General features: G+C 50.6%; 6 protein-coding genes across 6 annotated transcripts; 3 read left to right on the top strand and 3 right to left on the bottom strand.

Annotated features, from left to right (window-relative positions):
* Nucleotides 1-223: 223 nt before the first annotated feature.
* GLAREA_06760 (Acetyl-CoA synthetase-like protein) lies at nucleotides 224-12,238 on the bottom strand (the record flags this gene model as incomplete). The annotated part of the gene is made up of 3 exons (XM_008080708.1): nucleotides 224-11,193; nucleotides 11,245-11,556; nucleotides 11,602-12,238. The coding sequence occupies 3 exons, from the start codon at nucleotides 12,236-12,238 to the stop codon at nucleotides 224-226; spliced, it is 11,919 nt and encodes a 3,972-aa protein (XP_008078899.1).
* A 243-nt stretch (nucleotides 12,239-12,481) lies between these two features.
* GLAREA_06759 (Zn2/Cys6 DNA-binding protein) lies at nucleotides 12,482-13,597 on the bottom strand (the record flags this gene model as incomplete). The annotated part of the gene is made up of 1 exon (XM_008080707.1): nucleotides 12,482-13,597. One exon carries the CDS (start codon nucleotides 13,595-13,597, stop codon nucleotides 12,482-12,484), a length of 1,116 nt encoding a protein of 371 aa, XP_008078898.1.
* A 973-nt stretch (nucleotides 13,598-14,570) lies between these two features.
* On the bottom strand, nucleotides 14,571-15,851 carry GLAREA_06758 (GroES-like protein; the record flags this gene model as incomplete). The annotated part of the gene is made up of 2 exons (XM_008080706.1): nucleotides 14,571-15,108; nucleotides 15,247-15,851. 2 exons carry the CDS (start codon nucleotides 15,849-15,851, stop codon nucleotides 14,571-14,573), a joined length of 1,143 nt encoding a protein of 380 aa, XP_008078897.1.
* Nucleotides 15,852-16,486: 635 nt separating this feature from the next.
* On the top strand, nucleotides 16,487-18,294 carry GLAREA_06757 (MFS general substrate transporter; the record flags this gene model as incomplete). The annotated part of the gene is made up of 2 exons (XM_008080705.1): nucleotides 16,487-16,992; nucleotides 17,067-18,294. 2 exons carry the CDS (start codon nucleotides 16,487-16,489, stop codon nucleotides 18,292-18,294), a joined length of 1,734 nt encoding a protein of 577 aa, XP_008078896.1.
* A 1,867-nt stretch (nucleotides 18,295-20,161) lies between these two features.
* GLAREA_06756 (uncharacterized protein) lies at nucleotides 20,162-21,178 on the top strand (the record flags this gene model as incomplete). The annotated part of the gene is made up of 2 exons (XM_008080704.1): nucleotides 20,162-21,023; nucleotides 21,075-21,178. 2 exons carry the CDS (start codon nucleotides 20,162-20,164, stop codon nucleotides 21,176-21,178), a joined length of 966 nt encoding a protein of 321 aa, XP_008078895.1.
* A 1,376-nt stretch (nucleotides 21,179-22,554) lies between these two features.
* Nucleotides 22,555-24,443, top strand: GLAREA_06755 (MFS general substrate transporter; the record flags this gene model as incomplete). The annotated part of the gene is made up of 4 exons (XM_008080703.1): nucleotides 22,555-23,384; nucleotides 23,434-23,609; nucleotides 23,727-23,784; nucleotides 23,846-24,443. 4 exons carry the CDS (start codon nucleotides 22,555-22,557, stop codon nucleotides 24,441-24,443), a joined length of 1,662 nt encoding a protein of 553 aa, XP_008078894.1.
* Between the last annotated feature and the right edge of the window lie 28 nt (nucleotides 24,444-24,471).

Genomic DNA, 24,471 nt, shown 5'->3' with positions numbered 1-24,471 from the left:
CAATAGTGAAGGTGTTTGTAATCTCTGTATTCCTTCTATTCTATATGTTCTATTCTATGAGGAGATTGTAAGATTCTACCATACGCCCGCTTTTGTCCGTATCTATACCATCAAATCCAAACCGTACTCCAGACCACAACTCCAACTCCACTAACAAAAGAAAAAAGTCATGATCATGACCCTATAGTCCGCCGATTATCTTTTCACCTTCGACTCCCACCATCTATCTTCTCATCGTCAAGACATCACCTCCGTTCTGATCGCCAGCCTGGAAGCTCGCCGTGTGGGACGACAAAAAGTACTCGAATCCATCGTCCTTGATCCTGCCAAACCAATCGAGGAGCTCCATCTCCTCGAGGTCAGCTCTCCCCTTCCTCACTCCAACAAAGGCTTCCATGTCAGGTTCCCTCAGACGAACGTGGCTCTCGTGGTGTAAGAACCGCGCGCTCGGCGAGTTACCAACAAGCGACTCGCAGAGTACCTCAGTTGCCTCGTCCATCTTCAGTAAGTCAATGTGACCTCTCCAGCCCGAGATATCTGGCTTAATCTTGTGCATCTCGCTGTGCTGAGCTAGCCACTGCATCGCTGGCGTCACTGCATCACGCGGAGGCTCCGGGCCGGGAACGAAGCGGTGGATGGACACGGGGATCTTGAGATGGGCATTTGCCTGCTCGAGAATGCGCTCGCCCACCCATTTGCTGGCGACATACCCGTTGCTTCCGTCAGTTGCGGGTTGGTTTTGAGCAACCGAGTCTCCGACTGGGGAGTAGGCGGTCGTGGGCAAGACGCCAGAGGATGAAATGAAGTGGATGGGAACACGGCGGCTTGCTGCCAGCTTGACGAGTTCTCTGATTGGCTGCACGTTCGTCTGGCGGAGGGCGTGGTAGTTGTCCCAGAATGAGCGGACGGCGCCGAGATGGATGATTACATCAGCTGTAAGTGAGAGTTCCTCAAACTCGGGCTGGCTGAGACCGAGCATTGGGTCGGACAGGTCGCCATGGTGGACTGAGATCTTGGGCGAAGGCACCACGGGCTTGTCACGGACAGCCACACAGTGAATATCGGTGATATTAGGGTCATTTGCAAACCGCTCCAGAAGGTGACGACCGAGGAACCCGGTGGCACCGGTGAGCACGACGACCTTGGGTTGTTTTCGGGGTGCGGTGTAGTGTTCAACAGGAGTTGGTGCTATAAAGGGCAAAGCCGTCTCGCGTTCCCAATTAATGGTTTCGACACCGACGCTCTCTTCGATCTTGCAGGCCATCTCACCAAGGGTGCTGCTATTCATGAGCTCGAAGACAGACACGACGACACCGAGCTCTTCGCGGATGCGACTTTGTAGGCGCACGATTAGGAGGGAGTTACCACCAACCGAGAAGAACGTGGTAGCAGGCGTGATGGAGATGTTGGTTACGTGCGTAGACAGTACATCTTGCCACAAGCGGAATAGCTGAGTCTCAGTATTGGTAAGTTCGCCGCTGAGGGTTGAAGTTGCAATGTGCTCTGGGAGTGGAAGCGCTTTGACGGCCTTCCTGTCAACTTTGGAATGGTTGTTCAATGGCAGGTGGTCAATAGGAATGGCCATAGCGGGAACCATATATCGTGGAACCGGTAAGTCCTGAAGAACATTCTGGAGAAAAGCGTCCTTATCAGCAATGTCGCGTTTGGTGTCGAAGACGACGTGGGCCACCAAGAAGTCACAGTCCTCACCGTGAACAGTGACGACGGCTTCCACAATGGCACCGTTGCCCGCGCGCACAATGTTGCTTTCGATGTCTCCAAGCTCAATTCGGAGACCACGGATCTTTACCTGAAGGTCGGAGGAGATACGGTGTCGGAAGACCAGTGATCCATCCTCACGAAAGTGCCCGTAGTCACCAGTGCGGTACATTTTTGTCCATCCGTTTGCCATATAGGCCGCAGATGCGAAGGGGTTGGGCAAGAATTGAGTGGAAGTCAAAGCAGCGTTGTTAGCATAGCCGGCAGCAACGCCCGCTCCGCCAATGACGATTTCACCTGCTATGCCAATTGGCAAGGGCTTGAGATCTTTGTCGACGACATAAGCTGTATAGTTGGGGTACTGGGAGCCGATCGGAATATCACCTTGCTCTCCATGACGGTAGTCGATCTCATAGAAGCTTGATCCACAAGAAATCTCTGCAGGGCCATAGCTGTTGATTAGACGCACATGGGACAGATTCAAGGCCGCAAACTGCTTTGCGACGGTGTTTGTGAGTCTTTCACCACCAGCAATGGCGTACTTCCAGTTGGAACATTGTCGGAGCGTGCTCATCCCGTACTGAAGCCACATGAGATATTCGGACGGTGTTGCCTGTGAGTAAGTGATATTCTCATCTCGCATCACCTTAGTGATCTCTAGTGGATCGCCCCTCTGGTTCAGGGGGCACATGAAGACAGATCCGCCAGTTGCAAGACCAGTGAAAATCTGCTCCAGTGAAATGTCAAAGCTCAGCGTGCTCTGCTGCAGCGTGGTTTGTGGGGTTTCCATGCCGTACATTCTGATGGAACCTTCAATGTAGTTTCGTAGACCCTCATGCTTGACTGTGATACCCTTGGGCGTTCCAGTCGAACCGCTGGTGTAGATGATGACCGCGGCTTGCTCTGGGCGAGACAAATCTGGAACAATTGCAGACGCATAGGCGGGAACATTGCTGACATTGAGTGTAAGTGCACTACCCGCATTCAAGCTGTTTGCTTTGGGGCTGGTGGTGGCATCAGTCAAAATCACCCTTGGCTGGCAAGTTTCTACGATCGCCGCTAGGCGAGTAAGTGGGTTTGCGACGTCTATGGGAACATAGACACAGCCAATTCTCCAGATAGCCAGAAGCGAGACAATCCAATCGACCGATGGTTGTTGGAAGACGATAACCTTGGATCCTGGATCCACGCCGGCTTTTTGCAAGGTGGCTGCAATGGCTTGGCTTCGACTCATAAGTGTTCCGTAGGAGATTGAAGTACCATTGCCGTCTCTCACAGCCACTGCGTCTTTGTTTTGTCCTGCGACTTGTTCAACACGCCCCGAAAGAGTGGCAGGCCATTGGGACAGCAAGTCAGGTCCTTTGCCCATGTCGAGTGCTCGCTGGATTTGTGCTTGACTGTATAGCGAAGGCTCGCCTGTCTTCATGGTTGGTGTATTGACGAAGGCGTCCAGCAGGTTGATATACGTCTCGAGCAGCAGGGTTGTGGCATGGCGATCATAGATCGTCGCCTGTGTCTCAAATATGATACCTGGACCTTGATCGTCTTCAATGACGGTGATGTTGATATCGTAATTTGTCTCTCCGGTGTTGTTCTGCTGCATATCCATCTGGCAGTTGCCAAACCTTGATATTTGCTTGACGCCAACTTTGTAATCAAAGAAAGCTTGGAAGAACGGAGCATGAGTTGACGAACGCTCGACGTGATGGAACTCCTGGAGCATCATATCGAAGGGCAGTTTGGAATTGCCCAGTGCAGCGTATGCTTGATTCCTGGTTTCTGTGACCGAGGCAGCAAAGGTCTTTGCCTCGTCAGGCTTGAATCGCAGAGGCAGAAGATTGAGGAAGAGACCAATTGTTTTAGTGATGTCGTCGTCGGTTCTGTTGGCATCAGCGATACCAATCGTGAGGTCAGAAACGTCAGCCAATCGGGCAAGGAGGATGCGGAAGACGGTGAGATAGACGTGGAAGTTTGTCGAACGGGTCATTTTAGCAACAGCCTTGACCTTCTGTCCAAGGGCTGGGTCGACTCGCCTCGAGACTTCGTTGCTCTTGAAAGCAGAGATGGGTACACGCGAACTGCTTATGGCCATTGGAAGGAGTGGAAGCACAGCTGGCGAGTCATGAAAGACACTCTTCCAGTATTCAAGCTCAGAATCCATTTCCCCGGTTCGGAGCGCCTTGCGTTGGTTCACTGAGAAGGTGGGAAATTGCAATGGTGAAGGACCCATTGGCGTGCCATTGTATGCTTTTTCCAGATCAGAAAGCAGCACCTGCAAGCTGATACCGTCCATGATGATATGATGGTAAGCGACAAGAAGGTAGTGCATCGTGGTATTGAGGGTAAGAAGGGTCATGCGGAGGAGCTGAGGTTTAGCCAAATCGAAGTCGTGTCTCTTATGGATCTCGTATTCTTGAGCTGCTTCATCGACATGATTGATTGTTCGGTGCTCTAGCTTGACGTGATTCGTATCGGAAACGCTCTGGACTGCCATGTCGCGCTGAGAATCGTCATTGACGAAAAAGGTTCTGAGAGACTCGTGTCTCATGGCGACGAGCTCGAGCGCTTGTGCAAGCTTATCAACCTTAAGGTTTCCATTCAATTGGTACTGGAAGGCGACGTTAGAAGCCGTACGGTCCTCGAGGAAGAGATCGAGAAGCCAGAAGCGTGACTGTGACAGAGACATCGGTTCTGTTCTCAAGACTTTGAACTCACTAAGCTCCTTGCTTTCTGCAATTGCTACCAGGTCTGCTCCCAGGTCTGAGAATGACGACTTTCCGCCGAGACTCGATGGCGGCGTCGCAATAGATTCTTCCCTCGAGTGCGTTTCCGTGGTACTGCCGGCGGTGCCAGCGAAAGAAAGAGCGTGCCGGAGGGCAGGGCGCTCCAAAGATGCGTTCCTATCCGTTTTGCTTGCGTTGGTAGCAACGAACGAGACCTCTTGTTGAATGAGCGGGCGTTGTGCAGGCTTTTCTTTCTCGGCCTTCGAAATTGATGGAGCTGCTGTGTTGCCGAGCAGGGGAACGAGCTCCGCAGGTAACTTCTTAGAAGCTTGCTCCGAAAGGTCAGAGACAGATCCACCACCAAGAATTTTCAGAACAGGCATATCCGTTTGCAGCTCTTTCAAGAACCAGGAACGAACTTCAACAGCTACGAGAGAGTCGATTCCGATTTCCACAAGCGGGACATTCATATCCATTTCCTCGCCTGTCAGCTGCAGAATGATCTGTAACTTGGCCGCGAAGCAGGTCTTGATGATCGAGAGAACTTGTTCCGCTGTTGTGGCTTCAATCAGTTGTTCTCGGACTGGTTGAACTGTTTGTTTGGAATCCGAAATGGTGTTCGTCGCCTGCGTGTCAATGAGATAGTGGGACAACCGTGGGTACAGGATCCAAGGGGGAAGGTGCTTGCGATCCGCAGGAACTCGCTCAATACCGGTACTTATGACTGGGTCGAGGTTCATCTCTGGAATACCAGCGAATATTGTCTCGGCAAACATCTGGTGCAAGTCTGTTTCCGAAAGCGGCATGTATGAGTACTTTTCAAACGTTTCTTGGACGACTTGAGAAGCACGCTCAATGTAGCCAATACCAGCAACTCTGCCAATATCAAAGGCACTCCCAGCCAAGCCGCGAGCTCGCCTTTGTCGGACCAGACTAGTCATATAGGAACAGGCAGCTGCATAGTTGCTTTGACCGAAAACACCACCGACAGAGGAAGTCGAAGAAAAGCATACGAAAAAGTCGAGTGGAGTGTCGTAAAAGATCTCATCAAGCCAATTAGTGCCATCGATCTTTGGTCTCAGAACGTCGGTCATTTGCTCGTATGACATCTGCGAGAACAAAGTGTCTTTCAAAACCATCGCAGCATTCGCGACGCCCATAATCGGCGGGAAGGATGCCTGAATGTCGTTGACGACCTGAATAACATTGGCTTTGCATGTTACATCCATAGCGTAGACTGCGACTTTCGCACCATAAACCTTGAAAGAATCAAGCCACTTTTGGTCTACACTAGGATAACGGCTGGTCAACATAATGTTTCGCGCACCGTTCCGGACCATCCATTCACACAGCGACTGGCCAATTTGACCAGTCAGGCCGACCATGAGATAGGACTTGTTAGCGGAGAATAGGGGTGTCGCATCAATGGTGTCGACAATGACAGGAGCGGTATCTTCGGCAGTCCAATCGATAAGAGTGGCAGGATGCAAAGGTGTCTTAACATCAGCAACCTGGCTGAGGGAAAGTTCTGTTGGTGTATGGCCAGCCACGTACTGTCCCGCGGCTGTAGCAGCATTCTTCAGAAGGGAGATGAGCTTCTCCTGTTCTTGAAAAGAACCCGAGCTTGTCCCACGCCAAAGGTCTTTCGAGCCAGTGTACTGAACACCTGGCAGGGCTTGCTGGATAAGAGCAGATACTTCCTTAGACTCATCGTCAGTTGCCAGATCCAAAAAGTGAGTGACCCCAGTTGGCAAAAGGCGCTTGATGTTGTGATCGTGCATCCAAGGGCTAAGTGTGAGCCAAGAGGGGTCTTCGTCCGCCCTAGAGGTACTGAAAATGACTTCGAAGTCTCTGGCGATTGCTTGTTTCTTGAGAGCTTGTGAAAGAGAAGATCCGAGGGAACCAGTACCAGGTTCGTGAACAAGGACTTTGGCCCCTACAACAACTGTAGAGAGCATACGGGCTGCCAGAAGTTCCGCTGCAATGACAGATAGAAGAACAGCTGGGTCTTCCCGTGTTTCTGTAGGAATGCTGACCATTGGGTAGGATTTATTCGAGTTTGAGGAAGAAAGGGCGATGACGGCCTTTGATGTCGAAATTTCAAGCCCAACACTGACGAACAAATAGAGTCCGGCAGTAATACCCAGTGCCGACAGAGTCGAAACGCACGGCTTCATGGCGGATTTACCTTCATTAACCTTGCTGAAGAATGGAACATCATTCAAGACCGGCAAACCGGAGCCTGTTTCATTGATAGAGATCACATCTGACTTCAGGTTGGCGTGTTTGGCGACTGAGCGTCTTTGAGAGTTAATGCGATCATTCCTCGTAGGGTCAGGGAGCATGCGTGGTACGTAGAGGCTTCCATGCTGGAACATGAGCTCGGTCTCCTTAGTGTACAACAACTGTTGGTTAAGGGTATCGGAAGATTCCCACTGGCTCACGGTATGCAGACGCAGGGTCGCCTCCATGATCACTGTAGAGACTCCATCCAGGCCAGAAGCAACATCAAGATGCTGTACCGAGAGGTGAGGCATCTCATGGATGATACACCTTAGAAAACCAACCATGGCCTGCTGGTAAGGATGGTGGAGAGAATCGTGACCAACCCAGAGCAATGTTTGAGAATGCTCCAGTACGATCTTGAGAGCCTCCATCTTCTCAGGTTCCAAATCCTTGAACATTGGGTCTTCGAGATCCGAGAGACAGATGACAGTTTGTCCGGGAACAACAGAGCTTTGAGCGCTGATCAGGTCTGTGAAGGACTCAACTGATTGACAGCTCAGTCCGGCAATGTCGGCGATGTCCTCGGCGATCTTAGACACTTCCAATGTTTTGCCACCGATGATCGTGAGATGGGAGATTTGTGCGGCGTTGGATGAACGATAGAGAGGCTTCCTCAGATGACTGACACGATTGTCCACGGCTTGTGCTGAGATGACCGAGAATGGCCAGGCCAGTCCTTCACGATTGGGGGTGGTTGAATCAACTCCGCCGAAGCCGGATTGGCGAAGGACAGTATTCCAAGCCTCAAGAGGCATGGTAGGAGCATAAGGACGCCCATCTTCGCAGCCAGCCCACCAACCTGAAATACCGCCGAACATTGAAGTGAACGCAGCAAGCTTGTTGTTGGTGATTTCAAGCAACATCAAATATCCGCCAGGCTTGAGAAGACGGCGAACGTTCTTGAGTGTTTTCCCCATCGATTCGGTAGCGTGGAGGACGTTGGAAGCAATGATGAGATCATATGTGCCTTCCTGGAAGTCCTGAGACTCAGGTGTTCTCTCTGTATCAAAGCTCTTGAAGATCAGTTTATCTTTCCATTCGCTGAACGCCTCAGCGGCCTTCTCAAAGTAGCCAGTGGAGATGTCGGTGTACGTGTAGGAGGAAAAGGTGCTACCGATGGTCTCGAGAACGAATTTGGTCGCGCCACCTGTGCCAGCACCTACCTCAAAGATCTTGGCCCTTGGATAGACGTGCGTAAACTGGGAGACCATTCTGCCCAAGGACTCGTTGTAAACTTGAAAGCCAAGGCCATATTTGTAAAACTCGTCCAGCAAGCCGTCCTTCATCATATGTTCAATCATGGTTGACTGACGTCGAACGGCAGATGGAAGAGTCTCGCCCACGGTTCTGACCAAGCGACAATCCACGGAGTCAGCATGCGCTTTGAAGAGAGCATCGATCTGGGTCTGGGTGTCATTACGCCACTCTGACTGGATATAGGGATGCTTTCCGGCGTCAACGAGAGACAAGGTCCAATTGATCGAGTCCCGCAGGCGTTGAAAATGCCACTCAGACTTCGTCCAGTCTGCCTCAGTAAGTTCGCGGATCCACTTTTTGTAGTAAAAGAAGGCAAGTCTTTCACGAAAGGTTCCAAGCTCCATGTCTTTCGCTGATGGTCTCAGTTCGCCAAGAGCCAGTTCTCCATCTGGGGCTGCAACGCCGAGCTTGTTGTATGAGAAGACAGTGCGATCGTCGGAAACAGTGGCCATCGAGACGGGCACAACAGCAGCGCCTTGAACCTGGACCATAGCGTGTTGCTCGTCGGCGCTGAGTATGTCTACATTGCCACGAATCGAGTCCACAGCGTTCGCTTCAGGGGCAAAGAGTTGAGCTCGCACCGGAAGCTGGACTGAGTGCATAGGTAGCGTAGCACAGAGTTCTGGATTGACGCGGATACACTCGAAGAAGGTTGGTACGTGTAAAGACCACAAACGTCCATCGTCAGGCGCAGAGTATGCCAGGATAGCACTCTGGAAAGCTACGTCAAGTAGCGCAGGGTGAACCATCAAATTCTCAGTTTCATCACCGTATTCGAAGCTAGATATAAGAGCAGTAGCCTGATTGAGCTTGCGCTTCAAGTTTGCCATGGTGCGGAAATTGTCAGAGTATTCGTACCCAATGGTTGAGAGGGAGGTATAAAACCTGTCCGAGTCGGTCTCGGTCATATTCGAGTCATCCACTTGAATTGGTGGCAGGACCGACATCGAAGGCTCGCCGAAGATTATGTTTATTGTACCGCTGGCATTGACTTCCAGGTCTCGCGCCGACTTGATAGCAGCGGAGTAAACGGAGAATTTCGCTCCCCGAGTTTTCGGATTGGATTTGCTTGAAGTGATATCCGTTAGAGTTACCAGAGTCTCAGCAGCAGGATCGGATTCGCCTCCAAAGGTGATGGCTTTTCCGATGACCAGATCTCGTAATTCGATCAATTTGACAGGCCTGTTTCCAATGATAGACTTGGCTGCCTCAAAGGCCATACTGGCGTAGCCAGCTGCTGGGAAGACGGGCTCACCCTGCAATTTGTGGCCCGTCAGCCAAGGTACCTCTGAAATCTTGAGCACATTCGACCAGCGACGTTCAAGCTCAGTATTGTCCGCATGTGGTACACCAAGAAGTTCGTGGAATGGGTCCGATCGAGTTCTCATCTTACGCGCGATGCGAGACTCTTGCCAGTGGGTCTTTTGGTCCCAGTGGTAGGAAGGCAAGCCAGTGGCGAGCCTGGCCTGCGGAGCGTCAAGGAAAAGTCGCTCAAAGGCAGCGAAGTCAACAGCCTCAGGGCCGAATTGGGTCCAGATATAGCCTAGACCGTCGGCTAATGCTTCAACGTCGTTAAGACCTCTGGACATAACGCCGGTGTAGGGAAGGTCGAGGCCAGTTTCGGCAATATTCTGCTGTGCTGGGCCCTTGAGAGCAGCGTGAGGCCCAATCTCGATGGCAAGAGTAGGCTTCTCAGCTTGAGCTGCAGCCGTAACAGCTTCAGAGAAGGAGACCCTGTGTACCATGTTGTCACGCCAGTATAGATCTTGGAGTAGGGCAGTCGGCTCCATGACCTCACCACCCATCACACTGGAGTACCAGGTCACAGAGGTATCGCGGTTTCGGTTAACTTCAACTTTGCACACACGCAAAGCATTGACGTAAGCCTCGCCGCAAGCCAGCATATGGTGTGAGTGGTAAGCGGTATCAACCTTAAGTAGACGTGCGAACTTCTTTTCCTCTTCGAAGACAGCCTTGATCTCATCGATAGCATCTGCGTCGCCCGACAAGGTAACGCTTGCTGGCGAGTTATGTGCAGCGACCGCCACACGTCCAGCAAAAGCGTCAAGCTCAATCACTTCGCTGGCATCTTCGAGAGATGTTCCAACAGCAAGCATAGCACCTTTCTGTCCAGTCGGCCCGCCTGCAAGCTTTGCGTACAAGCCACGGTAGTAGGCAATTCGAATAGCATCCCGAGCATTGATGAAATTTGCAGCATATGCAGCACCAATCTCACCAGAAGAGTGACCCACCACAGAACTTGGCATAACACCGGCGCTGCGCAAGAGGTCGACGAGCACAACTTGGACTGCTGTACACAGCGGCTGTGAGAAAGCGGCTTCGGTGATACGAGACGACTTTGCATTAAGGAGTAATTGATCAGCAATTTTCCAGGTCGGTCGGTCTGCAGCTGGCAAAGTTGCAAGGGCAACATCAAGCTCCTGAAATCGGCGGCGAACAAATTCAGAGGAACGTATTAGTTCAGCACCCATTGCTGGCCATTGCGCACCCTGACCAGTGAAAACAGCAAGGATCTTTGGAAGGGTTGAGCTCGATCGGACGCCAATGTTTGCGTCTGACTTCTCCTCGTACTCTTTGAGTCTAAGCTCGATTTTTTGGATCAAGCCTTCCGCGTCAGGAGCCGAGAATGCGATTTTATGCGAGAAAGTAGAACGGCGCTGCTGGAGCGTCCAAGCAAGGTCCCGCATGTTGACTACTGGATTGGTCTTTAGATAGTCCAAGTGTGCCTGAAGACTGGAAAGGAGCGAAGTGTTTGACGCTGCGGAGAAAACAAAAGGAGTAGCCGGTACAACCAGGGCGCTGCTTGCGTTGTCAATCTGTGCTTGGTAGCTCTCCAAGATGGCGTGAGAATTGGCGCCACCGAAACCAAAACTGTTCACACTTGCCCTTCGCACAGCATCTTTAGGCAGGGCAGGCCATGGCTTTGCCTGAGTTGGCACCTGCAGGCCTTGAATGAAAGGTTCGATGCTTGGATTGAGACGATTGAACAGGCGATTTGGGGGGATGATGCCAGCTTGAAGGGATAGCGAGGCTTTGAGGAGACTGGCTATTCCAGCAGCACCCTCCGTGTGACCAATGACGGTCTTGATCGACCCAACATACAGAGGTTGACTATTAAGTCCTCCAAAGGTAGAGTAGATTGCAGCTGCTTCCTTGGGGTCGCCTACCTTGGTGCCGGTTCCATGCGCTAGATTCATGTCAGATCACTCAAGATGATATTGGGTCACTACCGACGTACCTTCGAAGAATTGAGGTCTGTCGGCGGGATTTGTAAGGTCAAGACCAGCTCGGGCATAGGTGCGGCGGATAAGTGCAGCTTGAGCCTCGGAGCTTGGTACAGTGATTCCCTGAGTACGGCCATCTTGGTTGATGCCAGTCTCACGGATGATACATTCGATGTGATCGCCATCAGCAATAGCGTCGCTGAGCTTCTTGAGAACAACAGTGGCGATACCGTCGCCGCGAGCATAGCCATCAGCATCAGCATCCCACATGCGGGATCTGCCTGTGGGCGACAGCATGTGCATGTTACTCTCGGCCACATACATTTCTAGCATTCGTTAGCTTGATCACTCGCTGGGTTGGATTGGCTTACCAGGGCCTAGAAGCAAAGTACTGCCACATGCAATGGCAACTCTCGAGTCATTAGACCGTAGTGCTTGAACAGCATTATGCACAGCGACCATACTCGAAGAGCATGCTGTGTCGATGGTCATAGACGGTCCACGCCAATCGAAAAAGTAAGAGATTCGGTTTGAAAGAATGGCGCGCGATGTGCCAGTCGCAAAGTATGTTGGTAGGCTGTTGGCATCTCTGAGAAGGCTTGTTTCATGGTCCCCTCCCATAACACCAACATAAACGGCAGTGTCAGAGCCACGTAAAGACTGGATGGTGTGGCCGCCAGCTTCGAGGGCCTCGTAGACAGTTTCCAGCAAGAGGCGCTGCTGAGGATCCATACACTCGGCCTCACTTGCACTAATGCCAAAGAAGTTGGCATCAAACTTGGTAAGATTCTCCTCCAAGGTGTAGGAGTGTAGAACGTTAGACGTGCCATGGTGGTCCCCGTCTTTGTGGTACCAGCCTCGCACATCAAAACGTTCTTTAGGTATCTCTTTCAAGATATCACGTGGACTTTTCAGCAGCTGCCAGAGAGCAGTAGGAGAATTGGCAGCACCGGGGAAACGGCAACCGCTGCCAACAATGGCGATGGGTTCAGATTGTTGATAATCCATATTGTACAAAGATGACGATGAAATATGTCAAATAAGGGAATGACAAGTTCGACGATATTGGAACCAACCGATGCCAGAACCCAAGTGCTACCAAGTCCTTCTACTTAAGTGGATACAAGTTTGATAGAGATGTATAGATCTCATAGAGCGATATCATTGTGTGAGTTACTCTTTTTAGAAAAGCGAATCCTTCATTTTCCATTGGTTGTTAAACATCCGAAGCGGCAAAGAAATCATTACAAGCTACTCAGCAGAATAATGAACCGAAGGGGTCTGTAGCTTTGGAGAAAGCCATATTTCCAACTGCTGGAGATCGTTCCATAACTTGTGTTCAAGCTGACCTATTTCGTGAGATCCTGCATAGGGAGTTGCCTGAGAGACCGACCGCGCCATGGCCAGACCTATTGCACCATAGCCGCGCCGCACATGGTCCAGCAGATGCTTGACAAGGTTGTAAATTACCACCAGGCGAAGCCGAGCGACGGAGAAGGGGTCGCCTTGATGAAAATCTGGTGAGTGGGACGCCTCATATGACATAAGCCTGACAAGAATTGTATGCACATGGAGGAGCTGGACATAACACGCAGAGAGAAGATGTCGCAGAGCAGCCGGTAAGCTCTCATCATTCGGAGAGTCGAAGAGCCGAAGCCGATACATTACTTGGAGTAAGCTCTTTGATACGAGACAGGCTTCCGTGTATATCTCGTACCCGTCAAGGCTCGGTAGGGCTCCTAGCAAATTCGCCAAGGAATTGAAGGCGTGAGTATGAGAGACGAGCTGGGGTTGGAGCTCCAACCTGGCTGTCTCGTGGCGACACGTGGTATGTAGCGTGTAGAGGCTGCAGCTCAGCGCTGCAAGCTGCTGCATTGAAGTTGTGAAAATGTCATCGTGGGATAGCTTGGCGGCTGAGGCGTTTGAGGTGTATGTTTCCATGGCAAGATCAGCAAAGGATCCCCTGTCCGCTGCAGTCCCTACCAAGGACCATGGATCCGTCTGGAACCAGGTCCCTGACTGAGAGCTAAAATCTGGAGACCCCAGTGCTGATCGGAGTTCGTCTATCGTTTCGAGCTCGTCTTCGGTTTCCTGGTTCTCTATTGGTTCCGGGCTAGCTTGCGAGGGCTGAGGCAGAAGAGGTATCTCCTTTGGCGTTGTATAGCTCTTGCTGGTGGACTTCCTGCTTCCGCTTGGCCGTCCCTTTGGCAATGGCGCGCTGTAGACACATTGTATCCCCAGATATCGGCATCTAGCACAATCGCTCAAATCGTCCGAATCCAGTCGTGGGCATCTGATTTTCTGAAAACGACAGCGATCACATGAGGCGCGTTTGGCCGGGGTCGGTTTGGTTGATCTGCTGTCCATTTGGTGGTTCAAGAGCCGGTGTCATGAGCGGCGCCATTTGACAGAATAGTCGGTATATAAATAGTAATTTATAATCGGCCGATGGATCTATTCAGTCTGTCCCAAATTCTGTTCGCTCCGCTTTTTCTAAGTAACGCCAAGGTTCATTTGATCCATCACCAGGATATTGGGCCAATACAAGTATACAGTTTCTACTGGCCTCAAGTGCCAAGAGTAATAGAAAACCGAATAAAGGCGTTCTACAAAGTAAGTAAGATTGGCAAGACTGATCCACAATCCAGGTACCTTTGCCAGTCAATGACGACCCCAAGCCTCAACAACGGTGTGTCCCATAATACTGCCTGGTACCTTGGCAGAAGCAGAGCGAACAGAATTTGGGACAGACTAATAAGTAGCAACGTAGGCTCACGGCTCGGTGCCACGGGGGGGTGCATCTTTCAATTTGGTGGCGTGAATTTGCTCAAAATCCAGGTGGTGATAGTTTGAAGGATCTGACGTGATGTGCGAACAGTATGGCAACTTGGCAAAAGTGGCTGTCAGGCTGGTGATAGATGACGGGCCGGCTGGTAAGCTGGGAACAGTAAGCAACAATTTTCCGAGAAGGCACGCCAGACTCAGTCGTTGACTGTAAATCTGGTGTAAAACACATGCTCGAATATGGCACAGCGAGCCCGGTAGCACAGAGGCTTGCGGCATACTGATGTGTGGAGGGTGTGCAGAAGATGTTACGACACGGTCACCGATATGGCACGCTATACGGCGTCGATAAGAATCGTATTTGATCAAGATACGAAGCTGAGAAGGAGTGTCGTCTGAGGGACGAGCGTCTGGGTGATATACTAGCTAAGCGAGAGCCGCAGGGCGGAATCATGTGACCAACAACGTTATTACACGCAACAACATGCCAACATCCCAACATCGGAACACGAAACGCGGGCATTGTGTCTAGCTGCCCGTGGGTTCTCGACATACATTACGCGTCTCCGTCGACGCGGACGACCAGCTTCTGTCCTGATACTGGCCCCGTACGAATTATGTCTATACCCTGGATGACACCGGCCCATTTGCCGGCTAGGACCCTGACTGGGTGAGATTTGATCCGGCCGTTGTCCAGCAATTTCTGTGTCACGGCAAAGATTTTCGCGCTCAGGGCCCGATCTGCCGCAGATGCGTCTCGCGCGTACTCACCGTCCAAAGCTACTCGACCGCCGAACATGGTCAGAACCATGAGCCACGAAGCGCGGATGGTTGGTCGTGTCGCTGCTACCGCTTGGCGAACGGGCTCTACCCCGCAATACCGTCCGCCAGCCCTGCCGATTGCGCCATAGCAGAGTTGGGCGCTGTCGGACTCAGACACGCAGTCGATGGCGTACGCCAGGCCGTTGCGCGTGTAAGCGCGGATCTCTTTAGCGCATTCCGGGCTGCGGTAGTCAAACGCCTTTTCCGCTCCAAACTCGAGGACCAGTGCGAAGTTCGACGGCGAGCAAGTTGCGATGGGCCGTAATCCTGCGCTGCAGAGTGCTGTCATCAGCGAGCCGTTTTCCATCCAACGCCACCCGAACTCTTAAATATTCAGATGTATTAAACATGCCAATTTACGGTAAAAATGACCCAAAAAAGCAAAATCGGAGAATAAATAAAGTGCTTACAGCTTGAGCATTTGAATTGCCCGGGTGCCAGTAGCGGTGCTACCCCCAGAGACAAGGACCCACGCCCCACTCGGTGCCGCATTCGGGGAGATTTTAGCATCCGCCGCCCTGACGATCAGATCCTCGATGCGGACGGGGATCTCTAATTCTCGGAACAAGACAAGACCTGCGGTAGCCAAGCCGATGCCGAGCGTGGATGCCTCCTCGAAAGCCATCCCGTCAGGAATCTTGAGGAGCAACTCCGCGGTCGCCCCGACATACTGTGCAAAGGCACCAACACACGGCTCCAGGGAGTTGTTACCATGGACCGCCCCAGCAACCCGGTCCCCGATCGAGAGGTGACCAGGGGCTTCGGATCCGAGTCCAACCACCACCCCCGCGAAGTCGTAGCCATGAATAGCTCCCACGGCCGGGCTGTAATCGAGCATCTTGGCATCGACGGGATTGATAGCGACGGCAACAGTGCGAACAAGGGCCATATCAGGGGCCAGGTGAGGCAGAGGCGCATCGTGGTGGAGGGCAAGCTGGCCCGGCCCGGCAACCACCAAGGCAGTCTGGCGCCGTGGAAGTGCGGGTGATGCCAAGGGGGAGGTGACAGAAGACATTGCGTACCAAAAGAACACTGACTTGGCTATTCTTGGGATTGTTGGGACCGATGTTGGCTGAAGTTGTCGAAGTTAGGTATCTGAAGTGTTCATTAGCCAATATATAATACCGCCTATTACCGTAAGTACCGTATATACCTTATATACCTTCCCGTGAGGATTGTCGTAAATCACTCAATCAAGGTCGATTTGATCGTCACTAGGTACGTTCACAATGATAAACTTTACAAGGTACAAAATAAGCTCGCATATATTAACAACCACGAGACATTTACCTGTATTTATGGCAACAGCCTGTAAGACTTGGGTCGCATCCTCGTGAGGAAGCGGCACTGCGGTAGCATGGAGCTGATACATAAAATCGCCGGTCATGCTTTTCGCTATGTAGCATGCACGAAATCCCAAGTCGCATCTGAATGGCCAAAAAGCACCGAACGTCAGAGAGGCCAAGAAACCCCATAACGCGAGATTACTTACCGCAAGCAGCGTAATCTGGAATGACAATTTATCTGCAGCCGCATATCCAGATCAAATCGTCTCTCACAGCACCTTTCGATCTCGATCAAAACATCAGAAAAGTGTCGCTTTGCAGCTGTCAGCCTGTCACGCGTATCACGTGCGAATCTTCTCTTTCCATGGCTCCAGCGGTGTCGAACAACTCAGAACATGAGAGCACGACGCAACAATCAGAAACTCCTGCGACTCAGGCACGCTCTGAAAATGCGGAAACTCAATCAGAAGAAGATGGCGGGGAATACGCACCCCGCAGAAACATGATCCCCATCATGATTGCACTCTGCGTCGCGTCGTTCCTGGCGATTCTGGATATCTCCTTCGTCACAACCGCCTTACCGACAATCGCTGAGCACTTCAAGGCTTCTCAGATCAGTTACTCATGGGTTGGTTCATCTTACCTCTTGACCCAGTCCGCTTTGGCTCCGCTCTGGGGCAAGGTGAGCGACATTTTTGGACGCAAGCCAATTGTGTTACTGGCAACCTTCGTCTTTTTCCTGGGAAGCTTGATTTGTGCCGTGGCAAATACCGTCGCCGTACTTATTGCTGGGCGTGCGATTCAAGGTGCTGGAGCCGGCGGCGTGCTGCTGATCGTGACGATTCTCATAGGAGATCTCGTCAGTCCAAGGTAAGTGAAAATTTAGCTTTGAGGTACTAGATACCTCGAAAGACGGCTCCAAGAATGCGCTGACCCCTTTCCAGACAGCGCGGACTATATTTTGGCATTCTCGGTGGGGTATATGCCATCGCAATCTCTTCCGGTCCTCTCATCGGAGGAGTAATTGCTGAAAATATCGGCTGGAGATGGTGTTTCTACATCAACCTCCCATTCCAGGGAATCGCTTTTGCCCTGCTAGTCTTTTTCCTCCACGTTCACGATCCCCGTACCGAAATCATCAAAGGTTTAATGGCCGTTGATTGGCTGGGATCGCTTACTCTTACAGCTTCGGTTCTTATGCTTCTCCTGGGCCTTCAGTATGGCGGTGAAGTGCATCCTTGGGACTCTGCCATTGTCTTGTGTTTGATAATTTTCGGCGTGTTGGTTTGCGCTATCTTTGTTGGCATCGAGTGGAAGTTTGCTCGTTATCCGGTGCTTCCCCTACGACTTTTCACGACTGTCCCCATTGTCGCCCTATTCGTGGTCGATCTCACGCACGGATTCCTCTTGTACGGTACGGCCTACTTTGTCCCATTCTACTTCCAGGTGGTTCTTCGAGCTTCACCAACTAATTCCGCGGTCTGGTCTCTTCCTCTCGCCATTCCCCTGGCTCTCTTCACCATCGGGACAGGTCTTTATATGCGGCAGACGGGGAAATACTTATACATGATCATTGGGGGCATGATCCTCTCCACTCTGGGTACCGGTCTATTGATCGATCTCGGTGCAGAAACAAATTGGCCAAAGATCATCATCTATCAACTGATCATCGCAGTCGGTCTGGGCCCCAACTTTCAAGCACCAACCATTGCCCTGCAAGCAAGATTTCCACCCGCCGATGGAGGCGTCGCCGTTTCCGCGGCAAGTGCAATCCGCGCACTCAGCGCCGCCTTCAGCATCGTCCTGGGCGGTGTCATTCTTGAAAATCGACTCTCGGCAAAAGGCGGTCGTCTCATTGCTGCTGGAATCAGTTCTACGATGGCAGACGCAATTGCAAAGAACGGCGCAGCTGGGTCTGTGGAACTCGTTTCTCAGCTCACCCCGGCCCAGCAGCACATTTTCAGGTTGGCCGTCAAGGACAGTCTTGCCGATATGTGGATCTTCTTCGTCATTCTCTCGGCAATTGGACTCATTGCATCTTTCCTCGTTGGAAGCGACGAACTTTCTGATGAGCATGTGGAACACAAGACGGGTTTGGAGGTGGAAGAGGCAAATCGATTGGTGCATGAAAAGCCGCGGGGAAGTGAGCCAGAACTCGCGGAGATGACTTGAACACTCTACCACTTGGAGCAGTGCGATATCTTACCGACGCTGGTGACGCATCTTGTGCTTTTAGGCATTCGATAAGCATTTGTATGATTTGTACAATCTTAAATTTGAAAGATTACTATCTTGAAGTTGGAAAAGGAAACGAATCGCTAAAGGACATGGCTGGGATATCGCCAGCGATCAAATCTATCGACCTCATTATCAGGTCCAGCGTCACTGTACAATAAACTAAATCTATGTAAAATTTGAACTACTATCTATTACCTCGAAGAGGACCTCCATTTCATCCCTGTTCTGCGCATCTTCTACTGATAGCAGCAATCCGTGCTATATCTCCTTTTGAGCAATTTTGTCTTATTCCTCTTGTAGAGTCTCTTTCATCTCCTCCTCTTTCATCGCTTCTTCGGCGTAAGCGTTACTTTATCATAGCCTAACTACGCTCAATAGGCTTGAGATGCGGACTCTGATGTTGTGGGTCTCTTATGCCAAGCCATATTTTTTTATCCCATACGAAGGATTCCCATGCCCTTGTAGTATAAAAACCATGATTTATCCTCAACAAACCACAAATATCTCACAGCTTCGACGTATACCTTATCTCATAAGCACTTCTAGATCATCGAATTGGCCTAAACCGTGACCTGCTTCCCACCTTCCCATTCCCTTACTTTTTCGACGTGTTCCTTAGGCGTGGATTCTAGGCGTATGCAGGGTCGTCCTCCTCACCATTGTAGAACCCTTCGTGTCTCTGCCTTTCACCGCCAAGAGAGGCTTTAGAGACCTAGAGATAGGTTACTGAAGATGTGTGTTAGAGCCTTCTGCCCAGTTTTTTGGTAGATAGAACATTCGTGAAAAAGATTCGCTTGCATCTCCCACCGATCCCTTGATGTCCGTTGTACTTAACGCTTGCTAACAGGTCGTTTGTGATCCTCAAGCAACGCTTCGCCCTTTATTTCCAAAAGGATTTCTCCATCTCAAAACAAACTCCATTGCGTCACTCATTCCATCACCCAACAGCGAGGACTCGTACACATAATAACCTTGCGTGCGTAATCCAGCGGCTGAGGTGATGTTGAAGTAGCCCGCGGGATCTAATTGCGTGACGTTCATCCATCGCGCTCGCACTCGCTTAACCCCCGATGATATCCCCACGAAACGGGTAAACAACCACGCCTCAGTAGTGCCGGACAATATCCAATGGATCCTTAAACTCAATCTGGGGGATCTACAGGGGTCCACGCGTCTGGGGATCAGTAACTGTCAGCCCTGTCGGCGTCCTGCGGTCGTGCAGCAGCGTCGGTGGATTTTCGACGAATCACACGGATCGATACCTACGACACGTAATATCTGCTTCGCAGACCCATCTGAGACAAAGGGCGCGGAAATTACCCATCGAGAGATTCGCATTCGCTTAACGGTACGGTGAGAGTGAGCAGCCCGAATCAGAACAAAATGTACACGGGCGTCCATCTACTAAGACGACACTCGCATCTTCCTTTTGAGCTTTTTTATCTCATCTCATCTCAGCCCAAAATCAAAAAAAACTTTGCCATCCACGGTCTACCCCCTTTTTACCCTTTTTGATCCCTAGATTTTCGAGGGCTTGTTGGAGTTTTGCTGTGGTTCTATCGCGAAATCAAGCCAGTTTGCGTTTTCTGTACGCTTTTCTTTGGTAGCTCTAGCAGCTCTGCCACTTCGACACTTCTTCACTCTTCGTCTCGTCCACTCTGCTCGCGACTCAACGTATCTCCACTCCGACACTCCTCGCTCCAAGTCTCGTCCATTCCACCCTCGACTCAACGTATCTCCACCCCGACACTTCCTCACCTAAGTCTCGTCCATTCCACCCTCGACTCAACACATCTCCACAATGTCATCCGAAGCAGTCGTCCCATATGATCCCTCCCAGTACCTCGACTATTACCTCGTCTCCTTCGGCCCCGACGCCAACTGCACCCTCGCTCTATGCCCCGTCGATGCCTCCCTCCAGGGCTACCGGCCCAAATTCGCAGTGCAAATCGCGTTTATCGCGCTCTTCGGCATCTCCATGCTCATTCACATAGCCCAGGGCATCCGCTACCGCACCTGGTTCTTCACCAGCATGATGGCCGTAGGCTGCATCGGCGAGATGATCGGTTACGCCGGACGCATTTTGCTGTACAAGAACCCCTTCTCCTTTGACGGCTTCATAGTCGAGATTTGCTGCATCACCATCTCGCCCGTCTTCTTCGCTGCCGCCATCTACGTCTCGCTTGCCAAGGTCACGAATTATTTGGCCCTTGAAGCTAATAGGTTTCCGGCCAAGGTATACATCTGGGTGTTTGTGCCTTGCGATGTTGTGAGTTTGATTTTGCAGTCCGTGGGCGGTGCGTTATCGTCGAGTTCCGAGGGAGGTGACAAATCAGGCGAGTACATCACGCTTGCTGGTCTGGCGTTCCAGGTCTTCACTCTATCGGTCTTCATCGCGATGGCCTTGGACTACGTCTTCCGCTACCTCTCGTACCGTAAATCTCAGCCAGTGGACCAACGCCGGATCCTCTCGATGCGCTTCAAGCTCTTTAGCATTTTCTTCTCGGCATCTATCATCTTTATTCTCATCCGTTGCTGCTACCGTATTGCCGAGCTCGGTCAAGGATACAGTGGGGCACTCTTCCACGACGAGCCTCTGTTTGTTGCGCTGGAGTCGGTAATGATAATCCTGGCAGTGTTCGCTTTGAACATTGCTCAACCAGGTACGGTTCTGTCCTATGTAGGGAAACTCTCATTTGTACTGACAGTTGCAGGCTTCGCATTCCAGAATCGCACTCAGGAAGAAGCAACCTATGGTAAGGTTGAAATTGAACTTCAAAAGACGTCAACTGCAAGAGAACCTCTGACCCAACAATAAAGCAAGTCGTAGGAGCCAGGTACAGCTCGATATGAGGGGGATTTGATATCACACCTTATGCTGGAAGTAAAGAGGGTTTTGATGAGGCGGAGAGCTTTCGAGGGGAGGAGCCTATTCGATGGGAAGAGCATCCATGGATGTAGTCTAACCCGGTATGGTGACTAATACGGGGCCTGAAAAGGAAGGGTACGGAGTCTGGTACCAAGGATATAGAGTCTGATACGGAGTATGCTTATAGGTGTTGTTTTGTACTATAGAAGTCTCGCATAGAGGAGTATCTTGTTCGACAGCAGAAGAAGTTTCGTGGGCGACGGTGCCGTGTCTGATAGGAACGGTGTCGTCCTCGGTAGCAGGAGAAATGTCATGCTCCCGAGAAAGATAATCGAAAACGCGTCGAATCCTTGTCGGAAATAATTCAATCATCGTGTTGGTAATGGAAAATCTAATATAAGATCTGTTATCATTTCGATTTCTTCTTCTTCAACCTGTCCGCCACTCCCCAGAAAGTTGTTTCAGCAGCGACGCTGATAAAAAAAAATGGCTATATATTTTGAAATGGCGTGTATTTTGTGTTGTTTTTGATCCGTGAGATTTCGTGACTTGCAAACTTTATCCCCTCAAACACGTGCCCTACAAAGTGGAGCACCACCGCAATAACAATTAGTTTTTATCACGTGTTTAGGGCGATAGAGGTAGTATCTATTTAAAACGAGAATTATTACCTAGGTATCGAATTATCGATAATTTAATGTAGAACTAACAATAATTTAATGCAAGTAAATAGAAACTAACTTTAATTAAATAAGTATCTATAATCGCCTCCTCTCTACCGGACTAAGCGCTAGAAATTAATGTTTTACTACTACGACATCTATTAATCTACTACTCTCTTTTAATGTTTAGAAATAACAGGAAGTCATCTTAAAAATTTACCTACCAGAAGTTGGAAAATTTCGTAAAGCTCTATTTATTTGTAAATTTAGGTCCTAATGTAAGCCAAATCACGCTTCGACGATTCCTCGAGATTACACGCCAACTGCTGACTTTTCATTGAGAGCGTATACCCGTCGAGGAGTAGAGTAAATTCGAGCTCGAGTACCTGTGAGCACTTTGAAAATACAATGAAGCCAATAATTCCTTGTTAAATTTGATCAAAAGCGAGTTTTCAGCAAAATTCCAATGCAATAGAGCGGCGGGGTCGACACGCCGGTGACTCACGACTCACCAATGTCACTCCGCACCAACGCGTCGAACACCATTATTGGATAGAACAAATGCCTCCATGTACGTATATCGTAAAGGTTTTTCTCAATGGATAATATAAAGCCCATCTACACTCTGGTCAGTATCAATTTAACACAACATCAAACAAAAGCATGAGTTGTACAACCACCCTCGAACTCTCCGAGTTCCAAACTCAAGCTGAGATATCCACCTACAACCCACCTCATATCCCAACCCACCACGATATCAAGATCAACAGTCATGAGCGTGACAACTTACCACCAGCAGCACCGGCATCGCGCCAAAACCCCTCTAAACTCCGCATCACTCTCACAATCTTGCAACCCTGCCTCGTAAACTTCTTCTCCAGTTTCACCAGTGGAATAATAACCGTCGCCCTTCCCGCCATCGCTTCATCTCTATCAATCCCAGCTTCACTCTACTTATGGCCCTCCTCAGTCTACGGTCTAACCAGCGGCGCCGCCCTTCTAATGGCCGGCTCAATCGCCGACCTAGTCGGCGCTCGAAACGTCGAATTAGTCGGTATTCTCCTGCTATCCACGTTCGTCCTCGCTCAGTCTTTCTCATCGACGGGAATCCAATTCATCGTCTTCCGTGCCCTACAAGGCGTCGCGTTAGCAATGCACATCCCAGCATCCGTGAGTCTCATCGCAGCTGGTGTTCCAGAAGGAAGAGCGAGGAATTTCGGATTCGGATGTTTAGGCATGAGCCAGCCGTTAGGGTTTTCGGTTGGATTGGTGGCGAGTGGTATTATGGTTGAGCGAGCTGGTTGGAGATCTGCGTTTTATTTGTCTGCTGCTGGATTGTTCCTTGCGAGTATACCGGCTTTTTGGGTTTTGCCCAAGGTTGAAGCAAATCGGCAAAGAGAATGGAGTGTTTGGATGTCTATATGTAGGGAGATTGATTGGGTTGGAGGGGGGCTGGCAAGTGGGGGGTTGGCTATACTTGCTTATGTTCTTGCGTGAGTATTTTCTATTCGGAAACAATGATGAAGATACTGACCGACACAGCATCCTGAGCGCGGATCTAGCAGCGTTCAAAAGGACCACCACCGTAGTTCTATTCGTGGTTAGCGTTGTGCTCATGATTGCATTTCCCTTCTGGATGCACCATCGAGAACGCTCGGGGAAGCCAGCTCTGGTGCCAAATAGTCTTTGGAAAAACACCGCGTTCACAACAACCTGTAGTAAGTGGTCGAGAGCTACTTCATTATTTCCATACAATTACTCCCCAGGAAACCACTTTTCGGATCAAACACCTAAATTCGTCTCAACAAGGCAATTGCTGACTACCGACTCTCTAGTGATGGTCGCCTTATCATACGGCGTCGCGAACTCCTTGGCGCTGTTTTCAAGTCTGTTGTAATTATTACCCTATTTCAATTGCAAACCCACAGCAACCTCATAATCTAACCTCCCCTAGTTTCCAAGAAATCCAAGACAAATCAACCCTAACAACCTCCCTATACCTCCTCCCGAACATGGTCGTAGCGATTCTCCTCAATCTCATAACAGGTCTCTTAGTCCACCGCTGGCCAGCGCGTTGGTTCATCGTGATCTCCTCCTTCCTCTGCGCACTCTCTCCACTTATAATGGCACTTGTCCCCCCTGGATGGAGTTACTGGTACCTTGAGTTCTGGGCCCAGATATTTGCGCCCCTGAGTCTCCAAGTCTTATACACAATCGGTCTTATCATCGTGAGCAGCAGTTTCCCAGCGGAAACACAAGCGTTGGCGGGAGCGGTGTTTAGTACGGTTGGGACGTTTGGCAGTAGTTTTGGGATTGGAATGTGTCAGCTAGTGGCGTTGGGGGTTATGGATACTAAAGGTGAAGGGAAAAATAAGGGACCTGGGGATGACGGAGGCAGTCGCGGGGGCGCTTTTGGTGGGTATGGCGATGCGGAGGCATTGGAGGGATTCCGTGCTGCTTTTTGGACTATGTTTGCTTGTATGGTTACTGTAGGATTACTCGCTATGTATGGCTTGAGAAAGACTGGAAAAGTGGGAGTGAAGAGGGAGTGAAGAGGGAGTAGAATTGATGTTAAGAAGG

Source organism: Glarea lozoyensis, assembly GCF_000409485.1.
Source record: "Glarea lozoyensis ATCC 20868 chromosome Unknown GLAREA14, whole genome shotgun sequence".
Lineage (NCBI taxonomy): Eukaryota > Fungi > Ascomycota > Leotiomycetes > Helotiales > Helotiaceae > Glarea > Glarea lozoyensis.
Note: the sequence above shows the minus strand (reverse complement) of the source record. Positions and strands in the feature narration are given on the sequence as shown.